Consider the following 24,635-nt stretch of genomic DNA (forward strand, 5'->3'; position numbering starts at 1 on the left):
GAGAATTCATGTTTGTTTGTTTTTTCATTAAGACAGAGTAATCCTTAATTACCTCTCAGTTTTTGTAAACTTTCTTTGTATACTTTTTTTTCTTATTTGTGGTATTTTTTAAAGATTTTTAAGAAAATGTGAATTTTTTATTTCCATTATTAAATAAAATATAGAAATATTTCCAGAGCAAAAAAAGGTTTCCTGAATCTCAATTGTTATATGCCTTCCCTTTCAAACAGGTAAACTTTCTCTGTCCCTTCATCAATCAGTACATTTTTATTCCTTACTTTCTATACAAATTGGGTTACTTTATCTTATTTTCAAAAAGTTTGTTTTTAAAATGCAAGTGATTTAACCCCGGTATGGCATTTCTAAGGTAGCTTGAGGCTTGTTGCCTTCAACGATTTCAGAGCACTTTATTCAGCGTCTATTTTACGGTCCTTTTAATAGAAATTTATGGTTACTTTGGATAAAATGTCAAATTGAAAAAGGAACAGGAATTCTGTTGCATGACAAAGTTTGACCGTGGATGCCTTGCACATTTATATTGCACAGATTGAGTAAGTCTTTGACACCGTGCAGTATGTTCACTAATAAAAGGTGCAAGAGAATTTAACTAAATGTATTAGAATAAAATCTCAGAGGAAAACTTGCTAAATCTAATTAATTATATGACTTCTGAAAGTATGAAATGTCAGCACGGGAAGTTAAGTGCAGGAGGGAAAAGCAAGTGCCTTGGGAATGACTAGAAATCCAATTAAGGTCTGAATAGGAGAAATTTACATGTTAGTCAAACAAGTGGTTTCTGGAAGCAGTACAAGGCCATAAAATGGGATGGTGCCATTACCACCTTGCAATAAGGTTACTTCGCAGTGCAGGAGAGATAGTAGTGGCTGCATTGATGGTGTTAGTAAGTACATCAATAACGTTTGTAATGTTGGATTACAGATGAAGTGGTGTCAATCGGAATTAGATCAGTGCATGGAATCCTTGAAAACTAGGGATTCTCAAGGTGAATGCTATTATAATTTAAACCGTGAATCTGACTCTGTGTGGTCATCCTGTCATCCCAGGCCTACTTCAAAGTTGTGTCTGCAATAAAAAACTCCAAGGTCACAGATTCTCCATAAAGAGAAATTTAATACCCTTGCCACTTCATCAAACACTTGGGATTAGGCACCAGGTTACATACGGTGTTCATCTGGGAGGAGAACTAGACAGTTTACTATCCCATCTTCTACTTCCCAAACTTCAGTGAAATTTTTCATGTAGTTTGACAGTGATGGTCTCCTGTATTGATCTTCTCACTTGTTGCAGATTTTATGTTGATGCAGGTTGCAATCCATATAAATTAAAACAAAAGGTCCTCTCTAAGTATGTTTAGGGAAACAGGAGTTACAACAGCCAGGTAAGGGGACAGGTATGTTCTTCAGGGTGTGCTGACAATGAAAATAGTGGTCTGGACGAAGAAGATTTTGAAGAAGTAAAATAAGGGCATGTCCTACAGACTCGGGAAAGATCAGGGATACTAGAAATTTATGTTTTTAGAATAAAATGCAGGAATCGTAGTTTCAGTGGCCTATCTGAGGAAAAGGAATGGCAGGAAAAAACTGTTGGTATTTTCCCACCTCAGTTGTAGATCCGTCTTCTGGTCCGCTTGATGTGTTGTATTGATAACAATTAGTGTCACTGCTTGGTGAAAGTATGAGCACAAGAGACGGACATTGGAGTTATTTGTGGGAGGGAAGACCATCCAAAACCCAAGATGCTGGGAAGGGAAGAGAGTAATGGGGGCTTTTTTCTATTCACCCCTTCTTCCAACAGCCAGGAATGTGAAGGAATAGGTAGAATAGAGAATCTGAACCCCTTACAGCAAGGCAGTGGTGGAGTCAGAGAGATTAAAAATTCCCTTACGGCAGCAAGAGAGAATTTGGCTTCAAGTTTGTCATAATCCTGTTAGCATGATATGAAAGATGAAGCCCCCAAGAAGGTTCCATGGAAGGACCGTAATATGTCATCCTCTCCATTCCCAGCAGCTGCAAATCTGGTGTGTGGGTACTGTTCATCTGGCATTTTCTCTGGGTCTTCCTAGTTCACCACTTACCTTTTCATGTCCATTTTATTGCTAGGAGGTTTAGTCTCTGATTAGTAGGTTTCATACATTTTCCCAGCCTTGTTTGCATAAACCATTGTTTATGCAAAGTTACACTGCAAATATAATTGTATATTATGTTTTCTAGCATCTTTCTTTCTTTGTTTCATGGATTATAATGTGAACGTTTTACAAAATCAATTGAAGGAGAAAAATCACAATTATCCTATGCTAATCCACATGTGTAGTTGGATTTGCACCAAAATAACTAGTAAGAGATATATGGATGCTAAAGAATTCTGATAACCTAATAAAGGGATAGTGTAATTCATACTTCCTGTGACTTGGGTTTGGTTATTCTGTCTCCAGTAGGGTAAGAGTACAAAGTATAAAGCTGGGGTTGGCAACCTGCAGCATGCGTGCTAAAGGCAGCACGTGAGCTGATGTTTTTACTGGCCCATTCCTGCCAGCCGGCATCCTGGCCGCCGCCCCTGCTCAGCCCGCTGCCAGCCTGGGTGAATGGAACCCCAAGCCTGCAGCGGGCTGAGTGGGGCTGGTGGCCAGGTCCCCGGCTGGCAGGAGCTGCTGGTCTGGGGTTCTGTCTGCCGCTGTAGTGTATTAAATTTCTCCCTGTAGGAATGTGCTACTTGCCGAGCACCAGGACTGGCAGCCGTAAGTAGTACACCGTAAGTAGCACATTCCTATGGGAAAAATTTAATACACTACACCAGGGTAGAGAAGGCTGTGCCTCCCCGAACAGCTGGCCTACTTCCCGCCTCCTGACTGCCCCCCTCATAACCCCTGACCCATCCAACCCCTCCCTCCCCCCCACACACTCCTTGTCCCCTGACCACCCCCTCCCGGGACACCCTGTCCCCCTCAGAACCCTACACCCATCCAGCCCACCCTGCTCCTTGTTCTCCTGACTGCCCTCTCCCAGGACCCCCCCCATCGGCCCCACCATCCAAGCCCCCCTGCTCCCTGTCCCCTGACTGCCCCGACATCTATCCACACCCCCAACCCTTAACAGGCCCCCCTAGACTCCCACGCCTATCGAACCAGCAGCCATAAGCAGGACATCGTAAGTAGTACATTCCTGTGGGGAGCAATTTAATACACTACACCCAGCCCTGCAGAGCCTGCTGACGGTCTGGAGTTCTTAAAATATGTTCTCTCACCCCTTTTTCAAAAATTACACTACAATTAGCTTAAAAACTAGAAAATTTAAAAACTTTGTATAGTACAGTAATCCTTAAAATTATAATAATAAATACATAGGCTTGATGAAACAAAGTAGTTGTACTTACGTGCCTGTGCTTAATTTGTGTTTTCGATGATTTACCTTCTAAAAAAACTCGCATGTGTCTCACCCCCAGAAAGGGCATCTCGCACCCCTAGGGGGTGCATGCACCCCAGGTTAAGAACCACTGCACTAAATTGATAAGATCTGAATTTTAATTTAATTTTAAATGAAGCTTCTTAAACATTTTAAAAACCTTGTTTACTTTACATACAACAATAGTTTAGTTACATAATATAGACTTATAGAGAAAGACCTTCTAAGAACGTTAAAATGTATTACTGGCACGCAAAACCTTAAATCAGAGTGAATAAATGAAGACTCAGCACACCACTTCTGAAAGGTTGCTGACCCTTGGTATAAAGGAACACTGTTGAATATTTGAGTAATTGGAGTTCCACAAATATTCTCTGTGTTCTTCTGTGGGGAAATATGTGCCTGTTACTTTTGCCGATTATAGTATTCTTAAAAAAAAACAAAACACAAAATGGAAGCAGGTAACAAATGAACATAAGAATGGCCATACTGGGTCAGACCAATGGTCCATCTAGCCCAGTAACCTGTCTTCCAACAGTGGCCAATGCCAGATGCTTCAAAGCGAATGAACAGAGCAGGGCAATTATCAAATTATCCATCCCCCTGTCGTCTAGTCCCAGTATCTAGCAGTCAGAGTCTTAGGGACAGCAAGAGCATGGGATTGGATCCCTGACTGGCTAATAACCATTGATGGACCTACTCCATGAACTTATCTAATTCTTTTTAGAACCCACTTATAGTTTTGGCCTTCACAAACTCCCCTGGCAACGTTCCACAGGTTAACTGTGTGTTGTGTGAAGAAGTACTCCCTTCTGTTTGTTTTAAACCTGCTGCCTATTAATTTCATTAGGTGACCCCTAGTTCTTGTGTTATGAGAAAGGAAGTGTTATTTACCCTTATTCACTTTCTCCATACCATTCATGAGTTTATAGACATGTCATATATCCACTTAGTCCTGTCTTTTCCAAGCGTAATGGTCCCAGTCTTTTAAATCTTTCCTTATATGGAAGCTGTTCCATACCCTTAATCATTTTTTGTTGTCTTCTTTCCATTCTGAAAACTGGCTGGTGGAACAATGTTCAATAAAAACATGGTATTTTTTTGCGTTTGGGAGTGGATCAAGTTAGTTCAGGATCTTGATTTGAACCGTGGGCTTCCCATTCTATAAGGAATTAATGTGCATACATTGCTAATTTTGAGCCATGACACTTTCTATACCCCTTTTATTTTGTTTAACTTGCAACACCTGCTGTCTGTTTTTCTCATTTTAAAAAAAGGGTGGTGAGTATGCTTAGAAGATGTTTTCCTCTCTCTAGAGTCCCCCATATCATTTATGGAAGCTCGAGATATTTTTCCTTATTTGGAACCTGTCAACAGCTGAATTTGCCTATGACTTGGTGGTAAATGCAGAGGACTCTTTCTCTCCCATTACTGTACCCTGCTGGCCTGGAAGCAAAAAACAAAACCCCAACAACAATTTTACAAGGATCTTCTCCATGACACTGAAGAACACTACTGCTAGGAAAATGGGCTAACTTTATCCTTTTTTTATATTTTAAAAAAATAAATGCTGTCATCTAAATAAATTCTAAACTTTTCCTCTTTCAGGAACACCATTTACAACGAGCTATTTCGGCACAGCAAGTCTTTAGAGAAAAGAAAGAGAGCATGGTTATCCCAGTTCCTGAGGCAGAGAGCAATGTCAACTATTACAATCGCCTGTACAAAGGAGAGTTTAAACAACCAAAGCAGTTCATTCACATTCAGCGTAAGTTCATGGATATGTTGTTCTGTCTTCCTTTAAGTTAACTTGGGAATGTTCTTAATGATTGCAGAGGCAAAATTATAAAAGTATTTGTAGGGTAGGTGGAAGGATCCCCAAAAAACCTGGTAAGAGTTAAAGTAGCTAAGTCCTTGTTTCTCCTTTGAAGTAGCCTGGAGGATTTGGGGATTGAGGGAGAGAGGAAGGTATTATTTGCATGGCTGGCTTGTGGATTCCCATATTGACTTTTTGTATGTGATTAAGATAGCCAGTAACCAGAGGACAAATCCTACTAGTTATCTGTTTTGTTGATCACACCATCATAGAATCCATTTGATTTCCTAACTCTGAGGTGGAATAACTGAAGGAGCCATACTAAAAGTTGTCTGTGATGATTGTTTTTTGTCATCAGTTTTTGATGCTCTGGTTCCTGAGTGCCTGTTATCTGTACTCGCAGATCACTTTAGCATGAAGACAGATTAAATAGGAGAATATCTATAGTAGAAATCACTGTATCTGGTCAAAAGAACGGGCTCTTCACTGTAGTGTATGTGAAGTTCCAACTTGCAGAAATATTCTGGGCTACAGGTAATTTTGGTGAATTTGTGTAGGTTTTGCAAAAATGTAGAATTGCATATTTATTATTGCAAAGACTTTTCAATTTGTCATACCTGAGACTTCCCTGATTTGGATGGGATTGACTACCTGTGTGGTAATAGGTGCATTTTAGGGGGAGACAAACATAAGGTCACTGTTTGCTTTGTTTTTGAATAGTCATGTTCTCTGAGGTATTTAGGTTGACAGCTTGTAGACTGGACTCGTCCTACTTGTCTGATTATTGTAAACTCTTTGGGCATAGACCATCTTTAGGTTCTGTGTTTGTACCACACTTAGTACAGTGGGGTGCTAGTCTGTGACTGGGGCTCCTTTTCACTACCACAGTACAAATAAATCAAAATAATAATAAAACTTTGTGGTAAGACACTGGGTCTAGTTATTGGTGGAATTTATCAATGTTTTTCTGGGAAGGCGTGAAACCAAGCACTTTTCAAATGGTTGATTGTTAAGCCCATACTCAAGAAATCCTCTCTTACCGCTGACCTCCTTGCTGGTTGTCAGCCTGACCCTCTTTATTTTATTTTTTAAATTTTTTGTAAGGATTATTGGCAAAGTTACGTTGAAGTGTCTTGGATAATACAGAAGTCCTCTGATCCCCTTGACTTCTTTTGTTAGGTTTGTTTATGATACATACTATGTTGATTTTATTGTTCTGCATCCTGTGCCAGATATAGATCCTCTATTGATTCTCTGTGTTCTTTGAAGATGTTTCAACATCCATGAATCTATTATTTAAAAGGTGCCATTGAGCTGTCTATGAATATAGATGGAGATAGACTTATTTGAATGTGTCTGGTTTTTTTTCTCATGGGGAGAACCCAAAGAGTACTATTAGTTAGTTTTTGAATTGTCATCTGCATGCTGCTGATGCTGTCCTCTATTTCTGTTTCATTGCACCTGGGTGGTGTATTTTCTTGTCTTTTCTAGTATATTTCCAAAATTGGGAGTTGTATGAAGATGAGTTGGCTGAAGCCCCCTTTTGGATAAGACAGAGATGATGCTAATAGTGTGAGGAAGCAGCCAAAGGAAATAGTATCAATAAAACTCTTTTGGTTTAAATGAAAATAAAAAATTCACATGCCTAACCAAAATAGTTACATTGGTACAAAAACTGTTCATAGACCATCCTTAGTTGCCAAGGGGCTGCTGCTCAGTTCCATATGGTTTACACTGTCAGCAAGCAGTTCACAGAAAAATGAACTTTGATTCTCTTTTGTGATTTGTTACATGTACCGACATTAACCAATTAATCTTTTTATTTTAAGTAGATATCCATTCATATTACAGTTGCTCTTATGATAGTGAATTGTGGTTTCATAAATCTTGGGCTGTGACTTAGTTTGGAAAGGATGAACAAACTAAGGTCATGTCTATGCTGTAGGCACCGTAGCTACACCTCTTTTTGTAATCCTGTAGTGTCGATGCAGACTACAGCATGAAAGGTTTTTTTTTTTTTGTTGCTGTTGGAACTCTACCTCCCTGAGCAACAGCAGCTTATCGACAGAAGCATTCTTCTGTTGACCTAGCTGCATCTATAGTGGAGGTTAAGTCGACGTAGCTATATAGTTCAATGGTGTGGATTTTTCACACCCCTGAGTGCTATAGTTATGTCGGTTGACTCAAGTTTTAAGTGTACACCAGGCCTAAAAGTAAAAGAGAATCAGTGGTAAAAAACTACGTTAATGCAGAGTTCATGTTGTTTGGTAGTATGTTGTCTCCTTGCAGAATGCTGAGTTGAGCAAAACTCAAACTTTTGAAAGCTAGGCAGTGCACCAAGATGCCCTGTTAATACAGTTTTATTCTGCCAATGCCCCAGCTGCTGTAATGTGCCACTTCCTTTTACAAAGTATTCTCTGTCACCTGCTGGATTCCACATAACACTATTAAAGCACAAACAGGAGAAGAAGGAGGGGGAAAAAAAGATTGCCAATGCCACTTTTCCTTTGCTCCTTTTGGAGCTTGCAGTAGCCAGTGGGAATTATGTGCATATGCTACAGGTGCAGTCAGTGTGTTAGGTTTACCAGCATTAAATGGGAGAGGTAGCAATTGGGCCTGCTTGCTAAAGGTGTGTTTGTGAGATGAGGACATGTGTGGATTGCTTTGAGGTGTATAGGATTATAATATGAAGAGATCTAGGTTTCCTTTTGTGTGTGAGCAAAGGGAACAGCTGCATGTGTACCTTCAGGATCCAGCATGCATCATTTCAGTGCAGAGTTATGCACATTTATATAATTAGTAGGGCACAGGGGTTTTATTACAAAGGGTTTTGTCCATCGTGAGCTGGGGTATGAGAGCAGCCTGAGCATTTATTATCTGCAAGCACTTCAGGTAAAATGAGTGTGGTCAGTAACAGGTGGTGTTGACCTGAATGGTGCTGACAGTAGTTAGCTCTAATTGGTAGAGGTGTGTTTGCGAGATCTGTGGATTACTTTGAGGTGTGTGACAGAGCTGTGGTTGAGATATGAGGAGTTCTACGTTTTGTACCGTCTCATGTATGAGGAAAGGAAATAGGTGTATTTCAGTATGCAGTATTCATAATTTCTGTACAGCACTGTGGAGATTGCCAGTGGTGGGGCTTTTTTTACAAAGGATTATTGTCGGTAGTGAGGTGAAATATGAAAGAATTCTAATGCTTTAATGATGGTTAAGTGAACATGTAGGTTGAGATGGTATCCTGTGAGTAACAGGACATCTACCTTTGAGGTAAGAGGTGTTATTCCTAGATTGCAGAGAGAGACGCACGCACGCTTTCCTTGAGCTAGTATGCTAAAAATATCAGTATAGCACTGGAGTAGCATGAGTGGTGGCTTGTGCTAGTTGCCAGAGTACAAACACCCTGGACTCCATGGGGTGTATACTTGGGAGGATAGCTCAAATCACTGCCTGTGCTGCCCTAGCTACGCTGCTGTTTTTTAGCATGCTAGCTCGAGCAGAGCGAGCATGGGTACATCTCTGTTAGCTGGGAGTCACACCTCCCAGCCCAAATGTAGATGTATCCTCAGGGTAAAGGAGTTGTAAAAGGTTGCAAGGTGACTCTTAAAATACCATATGTATAAACTTTCTGTGCATTTTTGGCTAGTATGTGAGTGTATGCCAGGATCCAAATCTTGTAGTGAGAAAGGCTAATGTGAGTATGTACACATTGAATGAAGTGTTGCTCAAGGAGGATAAAGAGAAGGTGGGTGGGAAACCTTTCTTTTTCATTTTTGTCCTCTAATAGTGTTAGATGGAATCTTGTGGGTGAGAGTGAGTAGGTTGTAGAAGGAGGTGAAGAGATGGTACATTTCAGCAACTTGGGGGTTGGCAGAGTAAAGGGTATGTGTTAATGAGGCATATTGGAACATTGCTGAAAGAAGACAGTTAAGGCAACCGTAACTTTCCATTTCCTGATTTTTCAGAAGTTTGAGCTTTGTGCAACTCCGCCTTCTGCAGTGGGAAGATGTACCACCAAGCAATCTTAACCTTGCACTAACATACTTTTTTGCCATTGAATTTATTATTTTTTTTAGATATGTTGTTTTTCGGAGTTAGTAATCATTTAGGCAGATGTACATATAATGTCTTGCAATTAGCAAACTCAGCCAGTGCCACCCCTCTCTCCCCCTTGCGCACAAGCCCCCCACTCACTTTGCTTTCACACCTCCCCAGACATGCCACTGACCTATTCACCTTGTTCTTCCTCCAATCTGGCCTCATCTCCACTACTGTACTCACACCTCCCCCCAACAAGTAGGGGACAAATCTTAAAATCTTCACTCCCTGGTATACAAACGTTTCTGTTGCCATTTTTCTCTTATACCTCCCCTCCTGTAACCAACTCACGTATAGTACCTGGAGTGAAAGACAACTGTATTACAGAGGAGTAGTGTTCCTGGTTTTGTTTCACAGTGGTTGGAGGGTGGAGTTTGTTGCAGGGTTGGCATGGGTTTCCATTCCAAAGTACTGACAGTTAGACCCCTGTCTAATAGATGTATCCCATCTCCGAGAAACACTGAGGTTTCAGAGCTTGTAATGTTTCTGTGCCATACAGTACATCGTTTCCAGTCAGCCATGAACCCTACCATTTTCCAATTAATGTTCTTCCAATACTTACTAATAGCTTTCATGCAGTGTTGGGGTGCACTGGCAGAGCTGTGAGGTGCAGGGGGGTTCGGTGCACCGGCAAGGCTGAGGGTGCCATGCCTCCCTCACCTGAGCCCTACCCTCCATCTCCATTAACCACCCTCTTTTTTGCTGCAGCCCCAAACTCCTTTCCTCTAGTTCCCCTAATATCTCTCCCTTCCCAAGAATATTTTCCCCACAAATACTTAGATTATTTTCCTCCCAAAATGAAATTGCCACCCCAGACTCTCTTTTAGGCTTGGACTATACTAGAAAATTAAGCCTGCTTAATTATGTTGCTCAGGGGTTTGAAAAATCCACATCCCTGAGTGACATAGTTAAGTTGACCTAACCCCAGTGTAGACAGTGCTAGGTTGACAGAAGAATTATTCCATCAACCTAGCTACTGTCTCTCTCTAGGAGGTGGATTGCCTACTTGTTGGTGATGGGGGACTTCAACTATCCTGACATCTGTTGGGAAAACTATACAGCAGGGCACAGATTATCCAAAAAGTTCTTGGAACATATTGGAGACATCTTTTTATTACAGAAGGTGACTAGGGGAGAGGCTTTTCTGGATTTGATTCTGACAACAGGGAGGAACTAGAATCATAGAATATCAGAGTTGGAAGGGACCTCAGGAGGTCATCTAGTCCAACCCCCTGCTCAAAGCAGGACCAGTCCCCAATTTTTGCCCCAGATCCCTAAATGGCCCCCTCAAGGTTTGAACTCACAACCCTGGGTTTAGCAGGCCAAGGCTCAAACCACTGAGCTATCCCTCCCCCCCACAACTAGTTGAGAATCTGAAGGTAGAAGGCGCTTGGATGAAAGTGATCATGCAATGATAGCGTTCATGACTCTAAGGAATGATAGGAGAGAAAATACCAGAATAAAGAAAATGGACTTCAAGAAGGCAGACTTGAACAAAGTCGGAGAACTGGTAGGTAAGATCCCGTGGGAAGTAAATTTAAGGGAAAAAAGAGTTCAGGAGAGTTGGTAGTTTTTTAAAAGAGACATTATTAGGGGCACAGGAGCAAACTATCCCAGTTTGTAGGAAAGATAGGAAAAATGATAAGAGACCACCCTGGCTTAATCAGGAGATCTTCAATTACCTGAAACTCAAAGAAGAGTCATACAAAAAGTGGAAACTAGGTCAAAATATGAAGGATGAATATAAAAAACCAACACAAGCATGTAGGGTTAAAATTAGAAAGGCCAAGGCACAAAACGACATTAAACTAGCTAGGAATATAAAAGGTAACAAGAAAGCATTTTACAAATATGTGAGAAGCAAGAGGAAGACCAAGGAGAGCTTAGGCCCATTACTCAACGAGGAGGGAAAGACAGTAACAGAAAACACCATAATGGCTAAAGTGTCATGAAAAAAGGTAGCAGTCATTGGATGACTACATAGTGAACATCATTGTTAATAGGATAGGATCTGAGGCTGAAATGGGGAAAGAATAAGTTAGATGCCTTCAGGTCAGCAGACCATGAAGAAATACATCCTAGAATACTTAAGGAACTGGCTGAAGCGATCCTTGAACCATTAGAAATAATTTTGAGAAGGGGAGGGATCCCGAAGGATTGGAAAAGGGCAAATATAGTACTTATCTATAAAAAGGGGAATAAGGACAACCTAGGTAATTATAGACCAGTCAGCTTAACTTTGGTACCTGGAAAGATAATGGATCAAACAATTAATTTGTAAGCACTTACAAGAAAATAAGGTAATTAACAGTCAACATGGATTTGTCAAGAACAAATCATGTCAAACCAAGCTAATATCCTTCTTTGACAGGGTAATGAGCATTGTGGATGGGGGGAAGCAGTGGATGTGATGTATCTTGAATTTAGTGAGGCTTTTGACACTGTCTCTCACATGACCTTGTCATTTAAAAAAAAAAAAAAAACACTAGAGAAATATAGCTTCGATGAACCTACTGTAAGGTAGGTGCACAACTGGCTGGAAAAGAGTAGTCAGAGTAGTTCTAAATAATTCACAATTGAGCAGGAAAGGTATATCAAGTTGGGGTCCTGCATGGATCTGTCAGGGGTCCGTATCTTTGTAAATGATTTGGATAATGGCATAGAGAGTACGCTTATAAAGTTGGTGGACAAATCCAAGCTGGGAGGGGTTGCAGGCACGCTGGAGGACAGGATTAGAATTTCAAAATGATCTTGACAAACTGGAGAAAAAGTCTGAATAAAATAGGATGAAGTTCAATAAGGACAAAGCAAAGTACTACACTTGGGAAGGAATAATCAGTTGCACAAATACACGTTGGGAAATGATTGCCTACGAAAGAAAACTGCAGAAAGGGATCTGGGGGTTGTAGTGGATCACAAACTAAATGAATCAACAATCTAATACTGTTGCAAAAAAAGTGAACATCATCCTGCATGTATTAGCAAGAGTGTAAGAATGCACAAGAAGTGCTTTTTTCGCTCTACTTCACGCTGATAAGGCCTCAACTGGAGTATTGTGTCCAGTTCTGGGCACCACACTTTCGGAAAGATGTGAACAAATTGGAGAAAGTCTAGAGAAGAGCAACAAAAATGATTAAAGATCAAGAAAACATGACCTGCAAGGAAAGACTGAAAAAACTGGGTTTGTTTAGTCTGGAGAAGAGAAGACTGAGTTGGGGGCATAAGTCTTCAAGTACATAAAAGGATGTTATAAAGAGGAGGGTGATAAATTGTTCTCCTTAACCACTGAGGTCAGGACAAAAAGTAATGGGCTTAAGTTGCAGCAAGGGAGATTTAGGTTAGACATTAGGAAAGACTTCCTAACTGTAAGGGTAGTTGAGCACTGGAACAAATTACCTAGGGAAGTTGTGGAATCTTTGTCATTGGAGGTTTTTAAGAACAATTTAGACAAACACCTGTCAGTGAAGGTCTAGATAATACTTAACTCTGCCTTGGTGCTGGAGACTGGACTAGATGACAAATTGAGTTTCCTTCCAGTTCTATATTTCTCTGATTCTATGAACAACCTTGAATAAAACGCAACAGATTGACACCTATTTGACTCATATCACATCACATAGTTTGATCTCTCCTTGGCGAGGGAGGGAGGTGGCCCCTAGAAACTTTTTTTAAAATGGCAGGTGATGGTGGGGTTCATCTCTCCGGAACCCCTAGCACCAATGATTGTTTCCCTGCACCCTTCTGAGGCATACCAGATTTCAAAGAAATCTGACTAAGCATGTTGATGTTAGAGGATTTAGAAAGATTAAACTTTAAAAGATGATATGATGTAATCTTAACTGTTGTGGCACTCTTGCACCACTATTATGTCTTTGTTTAGATATTAATGTTTTGAACAGTAAAGATGTAGAAAGGAACACAGTCTTAATAGAATTCTTTGGTTTGGAATCAATATTCTAAAAAAAGTGGATAATCTAATTTGTATATTATGTAAAACATTAATCTATTAAAATTAAAAGGCAAGGGTTTTTACTAAATTTCAGCCCCTGTGGCTTACTGTATTAAGTATAATCCATTACTTACAGTACAATAAAAGTAAGTTCCCTTTTGTTAATTTCTGAATTGTTGGTGTGAGAAAAGGTAGTAGTATCCTGGTACAGTAGGATTTCTTTCCCAGCAACCCTTGTTTATTTTTAAAATAAAATAAAGGCATTTCAAAATTAGATTCTAACTGAACCCACAAAATTTTAAATCCATTGCAATTAATCTATTACAAAAAACCCTATTAATGTGATTAAGACCATGTTAAGGCATATTTTTAGATCCCCCTCATTGAGTGTAGTGAATAAATCAGTATTTTCTTCTTTCTTGCAAGTACAGTACTCCTTCCCCAAATTTAAAAATAAATGAAACATTTAGACTAGGGCTGTCAAGTGATTAAAAAATTAATTGAACTGTTAAAGAATAATAGAATATAATTTATTTAAATATTTTTGGATGTTTTCTACATTTTCAAATATATTGATTTCAGTAACCACACAGAATACAAAGTGTACAGTGCTCATTTTATATTATTTTTATTACAAATATTTGCACAGTAAAAAACAAAAGAAATAGTTTTTCAATTAATCTAATACAAGCACTCTAGAGCAGTCTCTTTATCATGAAAGTTGAACTTACAAATGTAGAATTATGTACAAAAACATAATTGTACTCAAAAATAAAACAGTGTAAAACTTTAGAGCCTACAAGTCCATTCAGTCCTACTTGTTCATCCAATCACTCAAAGAAGTTTGCAAGAGATAATGTTGCCTGCTTCTTGTTTACAATGTCACCTGAAAGTGATAACAGGTGTAGCCCTACTGTAGCCAGCGTTGCAAGATATTTAAGTGCCAGATGCGCTAAAGATTCGTATGTGCCTTACATGCTTCAACCACCCTTCCAGAGGACATGTGTCCATGCCTATGATGGCTTCTGCTCGATAATGATCCAAAGCAGTGTGAACCAATGGATATTCATTTTCATCATCTGAGTAAGATGCCATTAGCAGAAGATAGATTTTCTTTTCTAGTGATCCAGTTCTGTAGGTTCCGCATCGGAGAGTTGCTCTTTTAAGACTTCTGAAAGCGTGCTCCACACGTCGTCCCACTCAAATTTTGGAAGGCACTTCAGATTCTTAAACACTGGGTTGAGTGCTGTAGCTATCTTTAGAAATCTCACATTGATATCTTCTTCGTGTTTTGTGAAATCTGCAGTGAAAGTGTTCTTAAAACGAACATGTGCTTGGTCATCATCCAAGATTGCTATAACATGAAATATATGGCAGAATGTGGGTAAAACAGAGCAGGAGACATACAATTCTCCCCCAAGGAGTTCAGTCACAAATGTAACGAACACATTTTTTTTTAAACGAGCATCGTCAGCATGGAATCATGTCCTCTGGAATGGTGGCCAAAGCATGAATGGGCATACGAATGTTTATACCTTTTAATGTCCGCTACAAAAGTGCCATGCAAACGCCTGTTCTCACTTTCAGGTGACACTGCATATAAGAAGGGGGCAGCATTATGTTCTGTAAATGTAAACAAACTTGTTTGTCTTAGCGATTGGTTGCACAAGAAGTAGGACTGAATGGACTTGTAGGCTATAAAGTTTTACATTATGTTTTTTGAGTGCAGTTATGTAATCTACGTTTGTAAGTTGCACTTCCACGATAGAGACTGCATTTCAGTACTTATATGTAGTGAACTGAAGAATGGTCTTTGTTTATCATTTTTACAGTGCAGATATTTGTAATAATAAAGTGAGCACTGTGTTGTAATAGAAATCAATATATTTGAAAATGTAGAAAAAAATCCAAAATATTTAATAAATTTCAATTGGTATTTTATTGTTTACAATGTGATTAAAAGTGCGCTTAATCATGATTAATTTTTTAATCTTGATTAATTTTTTGAGTTAATCACGTGAGTTGACTGCGATTAATCGCAGTCCTAATTTAGACCTGAGCATTATCAGCCCCAACCATTCAAAATGTATGCATCAGGCTCCTACTCCCCCCCCCCCCCAAGAAATTGGGTCTTAAAAATCATAAGGTTATAAAATTTTTATTCTTTTTCTTTGCTTTCTGATGTCTGAACCATTAGGGTTTGTGTTTTAAGGCTTTTTCTGAATCCATGAGGGCTACACACTTCTTTAATGAGAGTTGAGTCTCATGTAAACATGAGTCTCCAGCGGTTAGGTATTTAAGGGAAAACGTAAAATAACGCAGCACTCATGATAAAATTTCTGGAGTTGGCAACACTGAAAACATGGCGTTTTTTTCCTCCAACAACTCTAGACCCAGCTAATTCACAGTAAAAATTTCCTACACATCTTTTACAATTTCTTCAAAAACTGTAATACATATTTAAAATAATGAAATCTTGGTAACATGAAGTCTCACTACTGCAACGCTAAACAGGGGAAAGACTGCTGGCTTTTTATTTAAACTGTTTTTATTTTGGTGTGGATGAACGAAGGTGCAAGTTTGCAAGATTTTATAAATACAATTTTCCACAATATTTTACAAATTCATGGTTCAGTTTTCATCTTTTCAATCTATGGACTTTAATTGAGAAGCTAGGACCCAGTGTTGTGAACTGTAACATCCTCACAAGTCTTTTTTTCTAAGTAATAAATTGTATTGATTATCAGATTTCCGTTTAAATAAAATCTTACGTAAACTTTTGACACACACTGTGGAGCTATTTTTAATACAGTTTCAGTGATTCAGTACTTGATAATGTTTATTAGCTATGTATTTATAGCACAGCACCTATATTCAATTCTGAATTAAATACTAAAGTTTTTGTTGCCCTAAGGTAAATAAATAAAACATCTTCACTGGTTCTACTGCAGTAATCATGAAAATTAAATGATTTGGGGGGGTTGAAAGACTCCTTATGCCATTTTCAACTTTTTAGGTTCCTAGCTTGAAACATTCACTAATTGAATGTTAGCACTAATTGGAAGTTCTTGCCATTGTTAGGACTTCAGTAATCTATCTGAAATGAATTGGCATTGCTGCATTATCTACCTGATACTTGTCCTGTCCAGATTACATTTTAACTGACAGAGACAAAGATTTAATATTCGTGGAAGCTGAAGTTATGCTCTAAATTCTAGAGAAACAATTTCCAGGTCAAAGCTGGGGCATGTCATCAGGGCAGTATGGTTGGGGACGGAAGGGGAAAAGAGACTTGGCCGCTTTTTCATTCTTCCTGTGCTGTACCTGTTTTGGGCATTAATAGTGCCTTAATTTCCATTGGTGTTGATCGAGCACTTTTATAAACACAATACAAATTAAAAAAAAAAATTAAAAACCCACAATATATTACATATGCTAATGATCTAAGTTATCTCAATTTAGCTGCCACTTTAAATTTTTTTGTTTTTGTGGGTTGGAGGGAGAGAAGTTAAGTTGGCCTGGGTAAAATGTTAACCCTGATTTTTAGTGAGAATTTTAAATTAGATTTTTTTTTAAACTAAATCTTACGGTGACTGATATATAAAGTGACTCAATCTCTTTATAATTCAGCATCTGATATTAATATAACTTGGCTCTGACCTTTACCCCTTTGCTGAATACATACTAAAGAAAAGTAGGTTTTAATTTAAATTAAATATATCCGAATATTGGAAAACATTACCATGAACGGATGTGAAACTTACAAATTTAAGACATAACAGAGGTCATCTAGTTTGAAAGGTGTTAATTTGCAGCTAAAAATGGTGCTTTGTTTTGTTTTTCTGAAACGTTACTGTAATACCTTAATTTGGAATCCTTAACATAAATAAGTGACTTCTGTAACTAAAAGCAGCTTTTATATATGTTTCTGTTTCAGCCTTCAATCTGGACAATGAACAACCAGATTACGATATGGACTCTGAAGATGAGACATTATTAAACAGACTCAATCGGAAGATGGAAATCAAGCCGCTGCAGTTTGAAATTATGATTGACAGGCTTGAAAAAGCTAGTTCTAATCAGGTATTTCACTCTTTTTAAAGAAATAATTCTCTCTTGTTTTACTGATAATCATTCTCATCAATGTTTTGATTTTGTTTCACTTCTATTTAATCTTTTACATATTTTTCTTAACCCTTGAGTATCATTACTTTGCATCCCACTAATTATTTGAAAAACACAACCCCAGATGCATTGTGTGGTTTCATAAAACCACTGTACTCCTCTTTATCTTATTAGTCAGTCAGAGTCACTAAATGTTTAATTACCTAGAATGAAAATGGTAAGTGAAATAGTGTTTTTGTTTTTTTTATTGTCCTCGTTGAACTCTAAAATTTAGTGCAATAGAAGAGGACGGCTATCATCCTGTTTTGTCAATATCAGTGTTAAAGAGATATCAACTTTAGTAGGCGGACAGTTTTTTGCATGAACATCCTGATTTTCCTTAGCTTTCCATTTCTTTGGTCCAGTTTCGGATTTAGCGTGCGGGTGGTGTTGGTGGCCAGTGATACACAGGAGGTCAGACCTAAAGCTTCTGGTGGTCCCTTTTGTCTTTAAATTCTATAACTTTGGGGAAAAAATCTGACATTTTTAATTTGTATTGTAATTTAAAAAGAAAACCAAAAAGCCCGAAACAAGCTAAACTCAGGATTTTTCTTTGTTGTGACAGGCTGATCTTTAGTAGCTTTAGTTTACTTTCCAAACTTAGTTCCTGTTCCTGCGAATTGGGTAACACTCTGTTTCCATTGACTTCAGTGGAAATCCTAGAACTTCATTTGGAGTTGAGTGCTCAGTAACTTGGTGGTGCACATCCCTCTTGCAGAACCAGCTCTTAGTTTGGATTCTGATTTGAGCTGTGTCTTTTATAAAAATCCCTTAATGATTTACTATTTTAATGTTTTACCCTAAATATGCAAAAAGTGTATTAGAAATTTCTTAAATAGTTTCTCTATATTACGCTACAATTATGAAAGGTAATTCTGAGGGCACTGTTAACCTCTTTTGGTTCAAATTTAGCAATAATAAACTATAATCTGATGGGGAGTGTCAAGTAAATAAACTAATCTGTTACTAAGATACATCTTTCTCTTTCTTTTTTTTTTTTTTTTTTAAATCTCACATCTTGCAGGTTGTAGACACAGATTACTTTTCTTTTTGTAGGGAGTGTAAGATGATGTGAAGACTCACTAATCAGGAAAGGAAAAATAAAAATCCCAGTGACTGGTCACTTCACTTTCCTTTTTTCAGGCATGCTTCTTTTCAAAAAATAAAACTCAAGAACAAATCAACTCAAACTACTGGGTAATAACCACCTGTGACCTTTTACATTTCAACCAGTTGTGTGGGGAAGGACATGCATTTCCTCTTGATTCCCGCTTTTGCACCAGCTTCTGCTTTTGTTTTATAACTCTGACTAGATCAGGGGTCTCAAACTCGAATCACCAGGAGGGCCACATGAGGACTCGTACGTTGGCCCGAGGGCCGCATCGCTCCCCCGCTGTCTCTGCCCCCCACTCTACCCCCTCCTCTGCCCCGTAGGGTGCAGCGGGGGCTCAGGGCAGGGAGTTGGGGTGCAGAAGGTAGTGCGGGGTGCAGCAGGGGGCTCAGGGTAGGGAGTTGGGGTGCAGGAGGGAGTGCGGGGTGTGGCAGGGAGTTGGGGAGTGGCAGGGGGCTCAGGGCAGGGCGTTGGGGTACAGGAGGGAGTGCAGTGTGTGGCAGGGGATTGGGATGCAGGCAGGGGGCTCAAGGCAGGGAGTTGGGGTATAGGAGGGGTTCAGGTTCTGGCCCGGCGCCTCTTACCTTGAGCGGCTCCGGGGTGGCAGGGGCGTGCACCAGGGGCATGGTAGGCTCCCTGCCTGCCCTGGCTCTGGCCTGTGCCGCTGCGCTCCGGGAAGCGGTGGGCACCCTGTCCCTGAGGCCCCGGGGGGAGGAGGAGCAGAGAACTCTGTGAACTGTTCTTCCCTGTGGGTACCTCCCCCGAAGCTCCCATTGGCCACGATTCCCCGTTCTAGCCAATGGGAGCTTCAGGGGAGGTAACCACAGGCTCACTGAGTTCTCTGCTCCCCCTCCCTCTGGGGCCGCAGGGAAGCAGTGCCCGCCACTTCCCGGAGCGGCGCAGGGCCCTCAGCACCACAGTGTTGGCAAATCCATGGGCCGGATCGAAAGCCCTGAGGGGCCAGATCCGGCCTGGGGCTGTAGTTTGCCCACCCCTGGCCTGGAGGTAGGCTGGGGTGCGGCGCGCTGTGGCAAGGGTGCTTGGAGGGGATGCTTGGTGGGCCGCAGGGAAGAACCCGGTTGGCTGCCCACGGCCCGTGTGTTTGAGACTCCTGGACTAGATCATCACCCCTCTCATGCCAAAGTGCTTTTACACCTTGTCACAGGGGGCTCCGGCAAACTGGAAGTTGGGTTGCTCTTCCTTTTTTTGCTTCGTTGGGTAGCTCCAGCAAAGGACTGAAGGAAAATTTTGGTTCCTTTTTCTCTTCAGTTAGCAGCTTGTCTTCATTAACCAGTCTCTTTTCTACATTTGCCATGGATAAGATGCTTCAATGAACCCCTTAGCTGGTTAAAGATGGATGACTCTCAGAAAAGGAGACTCAAGAGGTGCTCGTTGTGTGGAGTCGACTGTGTGTACGCTTTCCAGGGAGCAGAATGGTCTACAGTGGTCACATAACCTTTTCCCACCCTTGGGTAGACAGTGGTTAGGATCTCTAGCTAGTGCTGTATCTTGCTGGGAAGCTGAGGCCAGCCACAGTGAGAAACATGGTAGGGAAAGGGCTGAGGAGCCTCTGTATATGTCACAGCTGGATCTGAATACTGTACAGTTCATTCCAACTCAGTAAATTATACGTCTGGGGGCTCTCTTTAGTGCTGCTATTAAGAGACCCTCCCCTTTGCAGGAGAGTGAAAAAGTAAGGAAGTCCAGGGAGAAATTTTCCATAAGTTGAACAAGTATTGAGTTATGATTTTGTTCACAGAACTGGTGCGATGGAAGCAGTCTTGTCATCTCCTAAGTGCTTTCCTGACTCTCGGGGGGCTCAATTAGGAGAGCTTCATGCGTCTGTTCTTGGCAACGTGATCAGACAAATTTCTGCCTGTGGAAATTCCCAGAGAATTTTACTGAAAGCCCTTCCAGTGCAGGAGCCCCACAGGACAGTCATCACCAGCAACACCAGTTTCTGGAATTGGGAAAAAGCCCAGGAGACATGGCATAAGCAAGAAAGGGATGCATGTGTCAGTCTCCTTGAGCTCAGAGCCGTGAGACTAGCATTAATGTTGTTCTAAAAGACCATCTCCAAGCTAGTCAGTTCTTCATTTCAACAAAACTGTGGTGGTCTTGTTTATTATGTGCCAGATGCTCACTAGGAATAGAACTTGAGTCAGAGAAGAATGTTCTCTTAGAATAAATGGGGAAGAATCTCCGAGCCTTAAAAATAAGTGTCCTGGAGCCCTCAATTTGCAGGCGATTAATGGAGTTGTAAAGCCTTCAGTCTTGATGATTTTGATTGGAGGGAAAAGAAATGAATCCCCCAAGGACTGTGTTAAAAGTAAAGGGAGATGAAGGAATGTTGATTCTTGTGTCTCTTGCCTGGCCTTACAATTCAAGCTAGTTAACTGATGATCTAATCAACAAGGGCCCACTCTTTTTGGATTTGATGTCTCCAGGGCCATTTCATTTTACTGCCGAAGGAAAACTACATTGAAAGGATTGGTGTGTGAGAAGCAAACCTTGAAACATCTGGGGCTGTCTCTCAAAGTGAGGCAGACACTTAGATGAGATTAAGAAAGTTGTCTGCCTCCAGGGTCCACAGCTCCACTTGGAATACTCTTTTGGTTTGCACCAATGCTAGAAGGTAAAAGGCCAAAGTGGTGCTCTGTTCCCTATGTTCTTGGAGTTTCTTTAACTGGATAAAGGTCTTTCTCTCAGTATGTTGAGAAATAGGGTTTAGTAGTGAGAGAGCTGTGGAGACACACTGAGTGGGTTCGCATCCCTTAGTAGCCAGATTTTTTTCAGAGCAGTTGGAACACGTTTTGGCTAAACAAATAATTGTTACTCCTTGGCCAGTGTAGTGCTTCAAACGAGTATTTATCTCTTGTAAAACACTGGCATTGGTTACTCTTATTTTGGCTCTCAATTAAAATGACCTTTCTGGTGACCCTAATTAGGATGAACTTGAAGTCCTCTCGTGGTGATTCCTCTTTCTGTTTTTCCACAGTGTTAAAGTAACAAATCTCTTGGTTCTCAGCTTTACGTTGAAGTTGAATGCTGAGTTGCACAGGAATCTAGAGATTATGCTCCTTCCCTTTAGGCTTCTGATAATGAAAGAGCTTGGCATTTCCTAGATGCCATTGGGGTCCTGAAATCTTACCTACACAAAGTCAAAGAAGTCAGTGGTTCAAACTCCTTGTTATTCTTGTGTTCTGGCAAAGAAAGAGCAATTCATTTTTCTGTTGGTCCTTGCTAAATGGATTTGAGTATGGATTAAGGAAGCATATATATCAAAGGGCTTTGTGTGTCCTATGGAGGCATTAGGAATTGCTGATTATAATGTGACTGCTTCATGGGGAGTGTCTGAGTTGAGGAAATGTGTCACGCAGCTTTTTGGTGCTCTGCATAACTTCATGGACCATTTTGTGGATGCTGGCGCTTCTGCTGATACTTTGGGGTATAGGATTCAGAGTACTGAATCTGAGTGTTAGGAACCACTAGGCAAAAAAATTTTTTTTAGATTGTTGGATCCCTACAAGCAGAAACAAGTTGGATCCCACCTGTAAATTGTTTTTCTATATGGGCTCCCAAAACTCTGGAATCCACCTAAGAATCTTATTTTATACATAGTTTGTATTGTCGTTTTATTTGGAATGTGGGTCCTGCTGATGAAGTTAAAAGCTGTTCAGTGAGGTTCAGTTGCTAGCTGAAGAGAAGAAAAATGCCAAATGATCCTGTCAGTCAATTTGAGGCGCTATCTGAGAAAGCAAAAGGACAACCCCCCACCACCACCTGTGTCCATATTAATGGAGCCCCTTGTGGAAATATAATTAGCAGGTAGGGCTGGCCAAAAGTCAACTTTCCTGTTACAGTAGAGAGAACAAAATTAAATAACGAATCCTGTTCCCAATGCAGAACTGATATTTTTAAAATATTAATTCATAAAGAAAACCGAAGAAGGAAAAACTGAGTATTTTAGAATTTCTAAAATGGACAGAGTGGCTTTTTGAAAGTTTAATATATATTTGTACATAGATGAAGTACATATACTTTTCTCTGTAGATATTGTATGGGCATGTGAGCAGGTGCGTGTGGCCACTAAGGCTAATATTCATTCGAGGCAGAATGGATGTAAAACTGCTATATTGGTGTTGTGGGAATAATAGTAGTGTAAGGACGGAGTTCCTGACTTCCCTTCTTCTTTTTTTGCCATTGCTCTCCTTGCACTGCTATAGATTATATAGCTAGTACTCGTACCAGTCAGAATAGACAAAACGACTGTGTTAGTGCTAAGTGGCAGTGGTTATTGTCAAGATATCACTTATTTTATAACGTCAAAAAAATTCCACTGCTGATGTTTATCATGTCCTTTTACTTTAGGATGGATGGTAGGCTTAATACTACTCACATGCCACTGCCACAGAACTCCTTTTGAGGTTGAGTAATCACCTTCATGTTACAGTGCAAATCAAGCCTTTCAATACAAGAGAATTGTTAGCTTTATCTAGAAGCTTTAGAAAGAAGGATGAATGAAGATTGTAAATGACTTTCTCCTTGCTGTTCTTACTGAACTACATCTTTGTGTTTTCTTTCAGCTTGTAACACTTCAGGAAGCTAAATTGCTGCTAAATGAGGATGATTACCTTATTAAAGCTGTCTATGACTACTGGGTGAGAAAACGTAAGAACTGCAGGGGGCCATCCCTTATCCCTCAAATCAAACAAGAAAAAAGAGATGGCTCCACCAACAATGACCCTTATGTTGCCTTTCGGAGGAGAACTGAGAAAATGCAGACTCGAAAGGTAATTTGTGAATATAGGACTGGATCCTGCAGCATGCTAATCACTCTGGTCTCAATCCAGCAAAGTCCAGAGTGCTCAGCACTTTGTAGGATAACCCCATAATATGCCTAAAATTAGTTATCTATCAACTAGTCTTTTTGTACTGCATTCATCGTTGTAGTATCTAACTAATGTCCTGAATAAATTTGAACCTTGTTAAACTGACACAATGAATTTGTAATCTAGCCTGTTTTCTAATAATAAAAGTAGCTAAAGGTCATACTCTCCTGCTTTTGTGGTTTTACAGTCCGTTTCCTGTGTAGTACCTGATCATTTTAGTAGAAACGTGTATTTAGCATGCTTATCCATTGTTGTTGGACGCAGCGGTAGAGGATTATGATGGAACTGGTAACTGAGGTGAAGAAATGAGTATTAAGTCTGCACCTTGTCCTGGTCACAAGTGGGAGGGAAAGGGGTGATGCATCCTCTCAACTGCTTCTTGGATGTGTGTTAGGGTGCGACTCACTGTTGCGGCACTTCCTCCTGGCTGTCCTGGGAATTAGCTCTGCGCCCTCTTCTGATAGTGTCTCACCCACCATCACCTCTGCTCCTGGACCCACATCACTCCCAGGACCGTGGCGTCCTCTTCATGACATTGCCCTCTGACTGTGCCACACTCCGTGTTCTCTCCTTCCAGAGGACCTGCAATCTCCATCCAGCCACTTCCCTCAACTGCAGTCCATTGTCCCAGGGTCGCTTCCCATGCAGCTCCAGCACCCTCTTCTGCCCTTACCTCAGGGCCTCAGCAGCCAGCCAGGAGCTCTCTCTAGCTCCCCAGTCCCTGCTTGCAGCACTGAATTGTCCCAGGTGCTGGGGCTTCTTCCCCCTGCTAGGAGCCCAGTCTTCTCCCCTCAAGTTCCAGTCAGCTACTCAACTCTGCTCTGCCCTGCAGCCCTTTTTATATGGGCCTGCTAGGCCAAGATTGGCTGCTCCTTGCAGCCCCCCTCTAATTGGCTGCCTCCAGTGCAGCCTCCGTAGGCAGCCGTTTTCTGCCAGTGCGGGGCAGCTGTCCCATCACAGGGTGCCAAACAGCCCAAACAGTATCCTATTCGTTCTTGGATGCCAAAGGCTCCAACTGTTCCGAAACATCCGTCTTCCATCAAATTCCATCTTCCTCCAGACAACTTCAGCAATGTAGCTAAGCGTTTTCAATACAAAAATTTATCATGCCTTGAAAATTTAAGGGGCAGTATAAAATAAATTGTGTAAAATGTAATATTAGAGTAGGATACTGTACAGATTGTAACAT

The 24,635-nt window shown here is 40.5% G+C and overlaps 1 protein-coding gene across 1 annotated transcript in view; it reads left to right on the forward strand.

Annotated features, from left to right (window-relative positions):
• The window catches only part of EPC2 (enhancer of polycomb 2), an 85,142-nt gene that overhangs the window by 25,238 nt on the left and 35,269 nt on the right, over positions 1 to 24,635 (forward strand). Inside the window, exons 2-4 of the mRNA XM_048869109.2 lie at positions 5,028 to 5,187; positions 17,217 to 17,362; positions 23,141 to 23,347. Coding sequence (XP_048725066.1) covers positions 5,028 to 5,187; positions 17,217 to 17,362; positions 23,141 to 23,347 — 513 coding nt within the window. The remainder of the gene's footprint in view (positions 1 to 5,027; positions 5,188 to 17,216; positions 17,363 to 23,140; positions 23,348 to 24,635) is intronic.

The sequence above is a fragment of the Caretta caretta genome, chromosome 11, assembly GCF_965140235.1.
Source record: "Caretta caretta isolate rCarCar2 chromosome 11, rCarCar1.hap1, whole genome shotgun sequence".
NCBI classification, from domain to species: Eukaryota; Metazoa; Chordata; order Testudines; family Cheloniidae; genus Caretta; species Caretta caretta.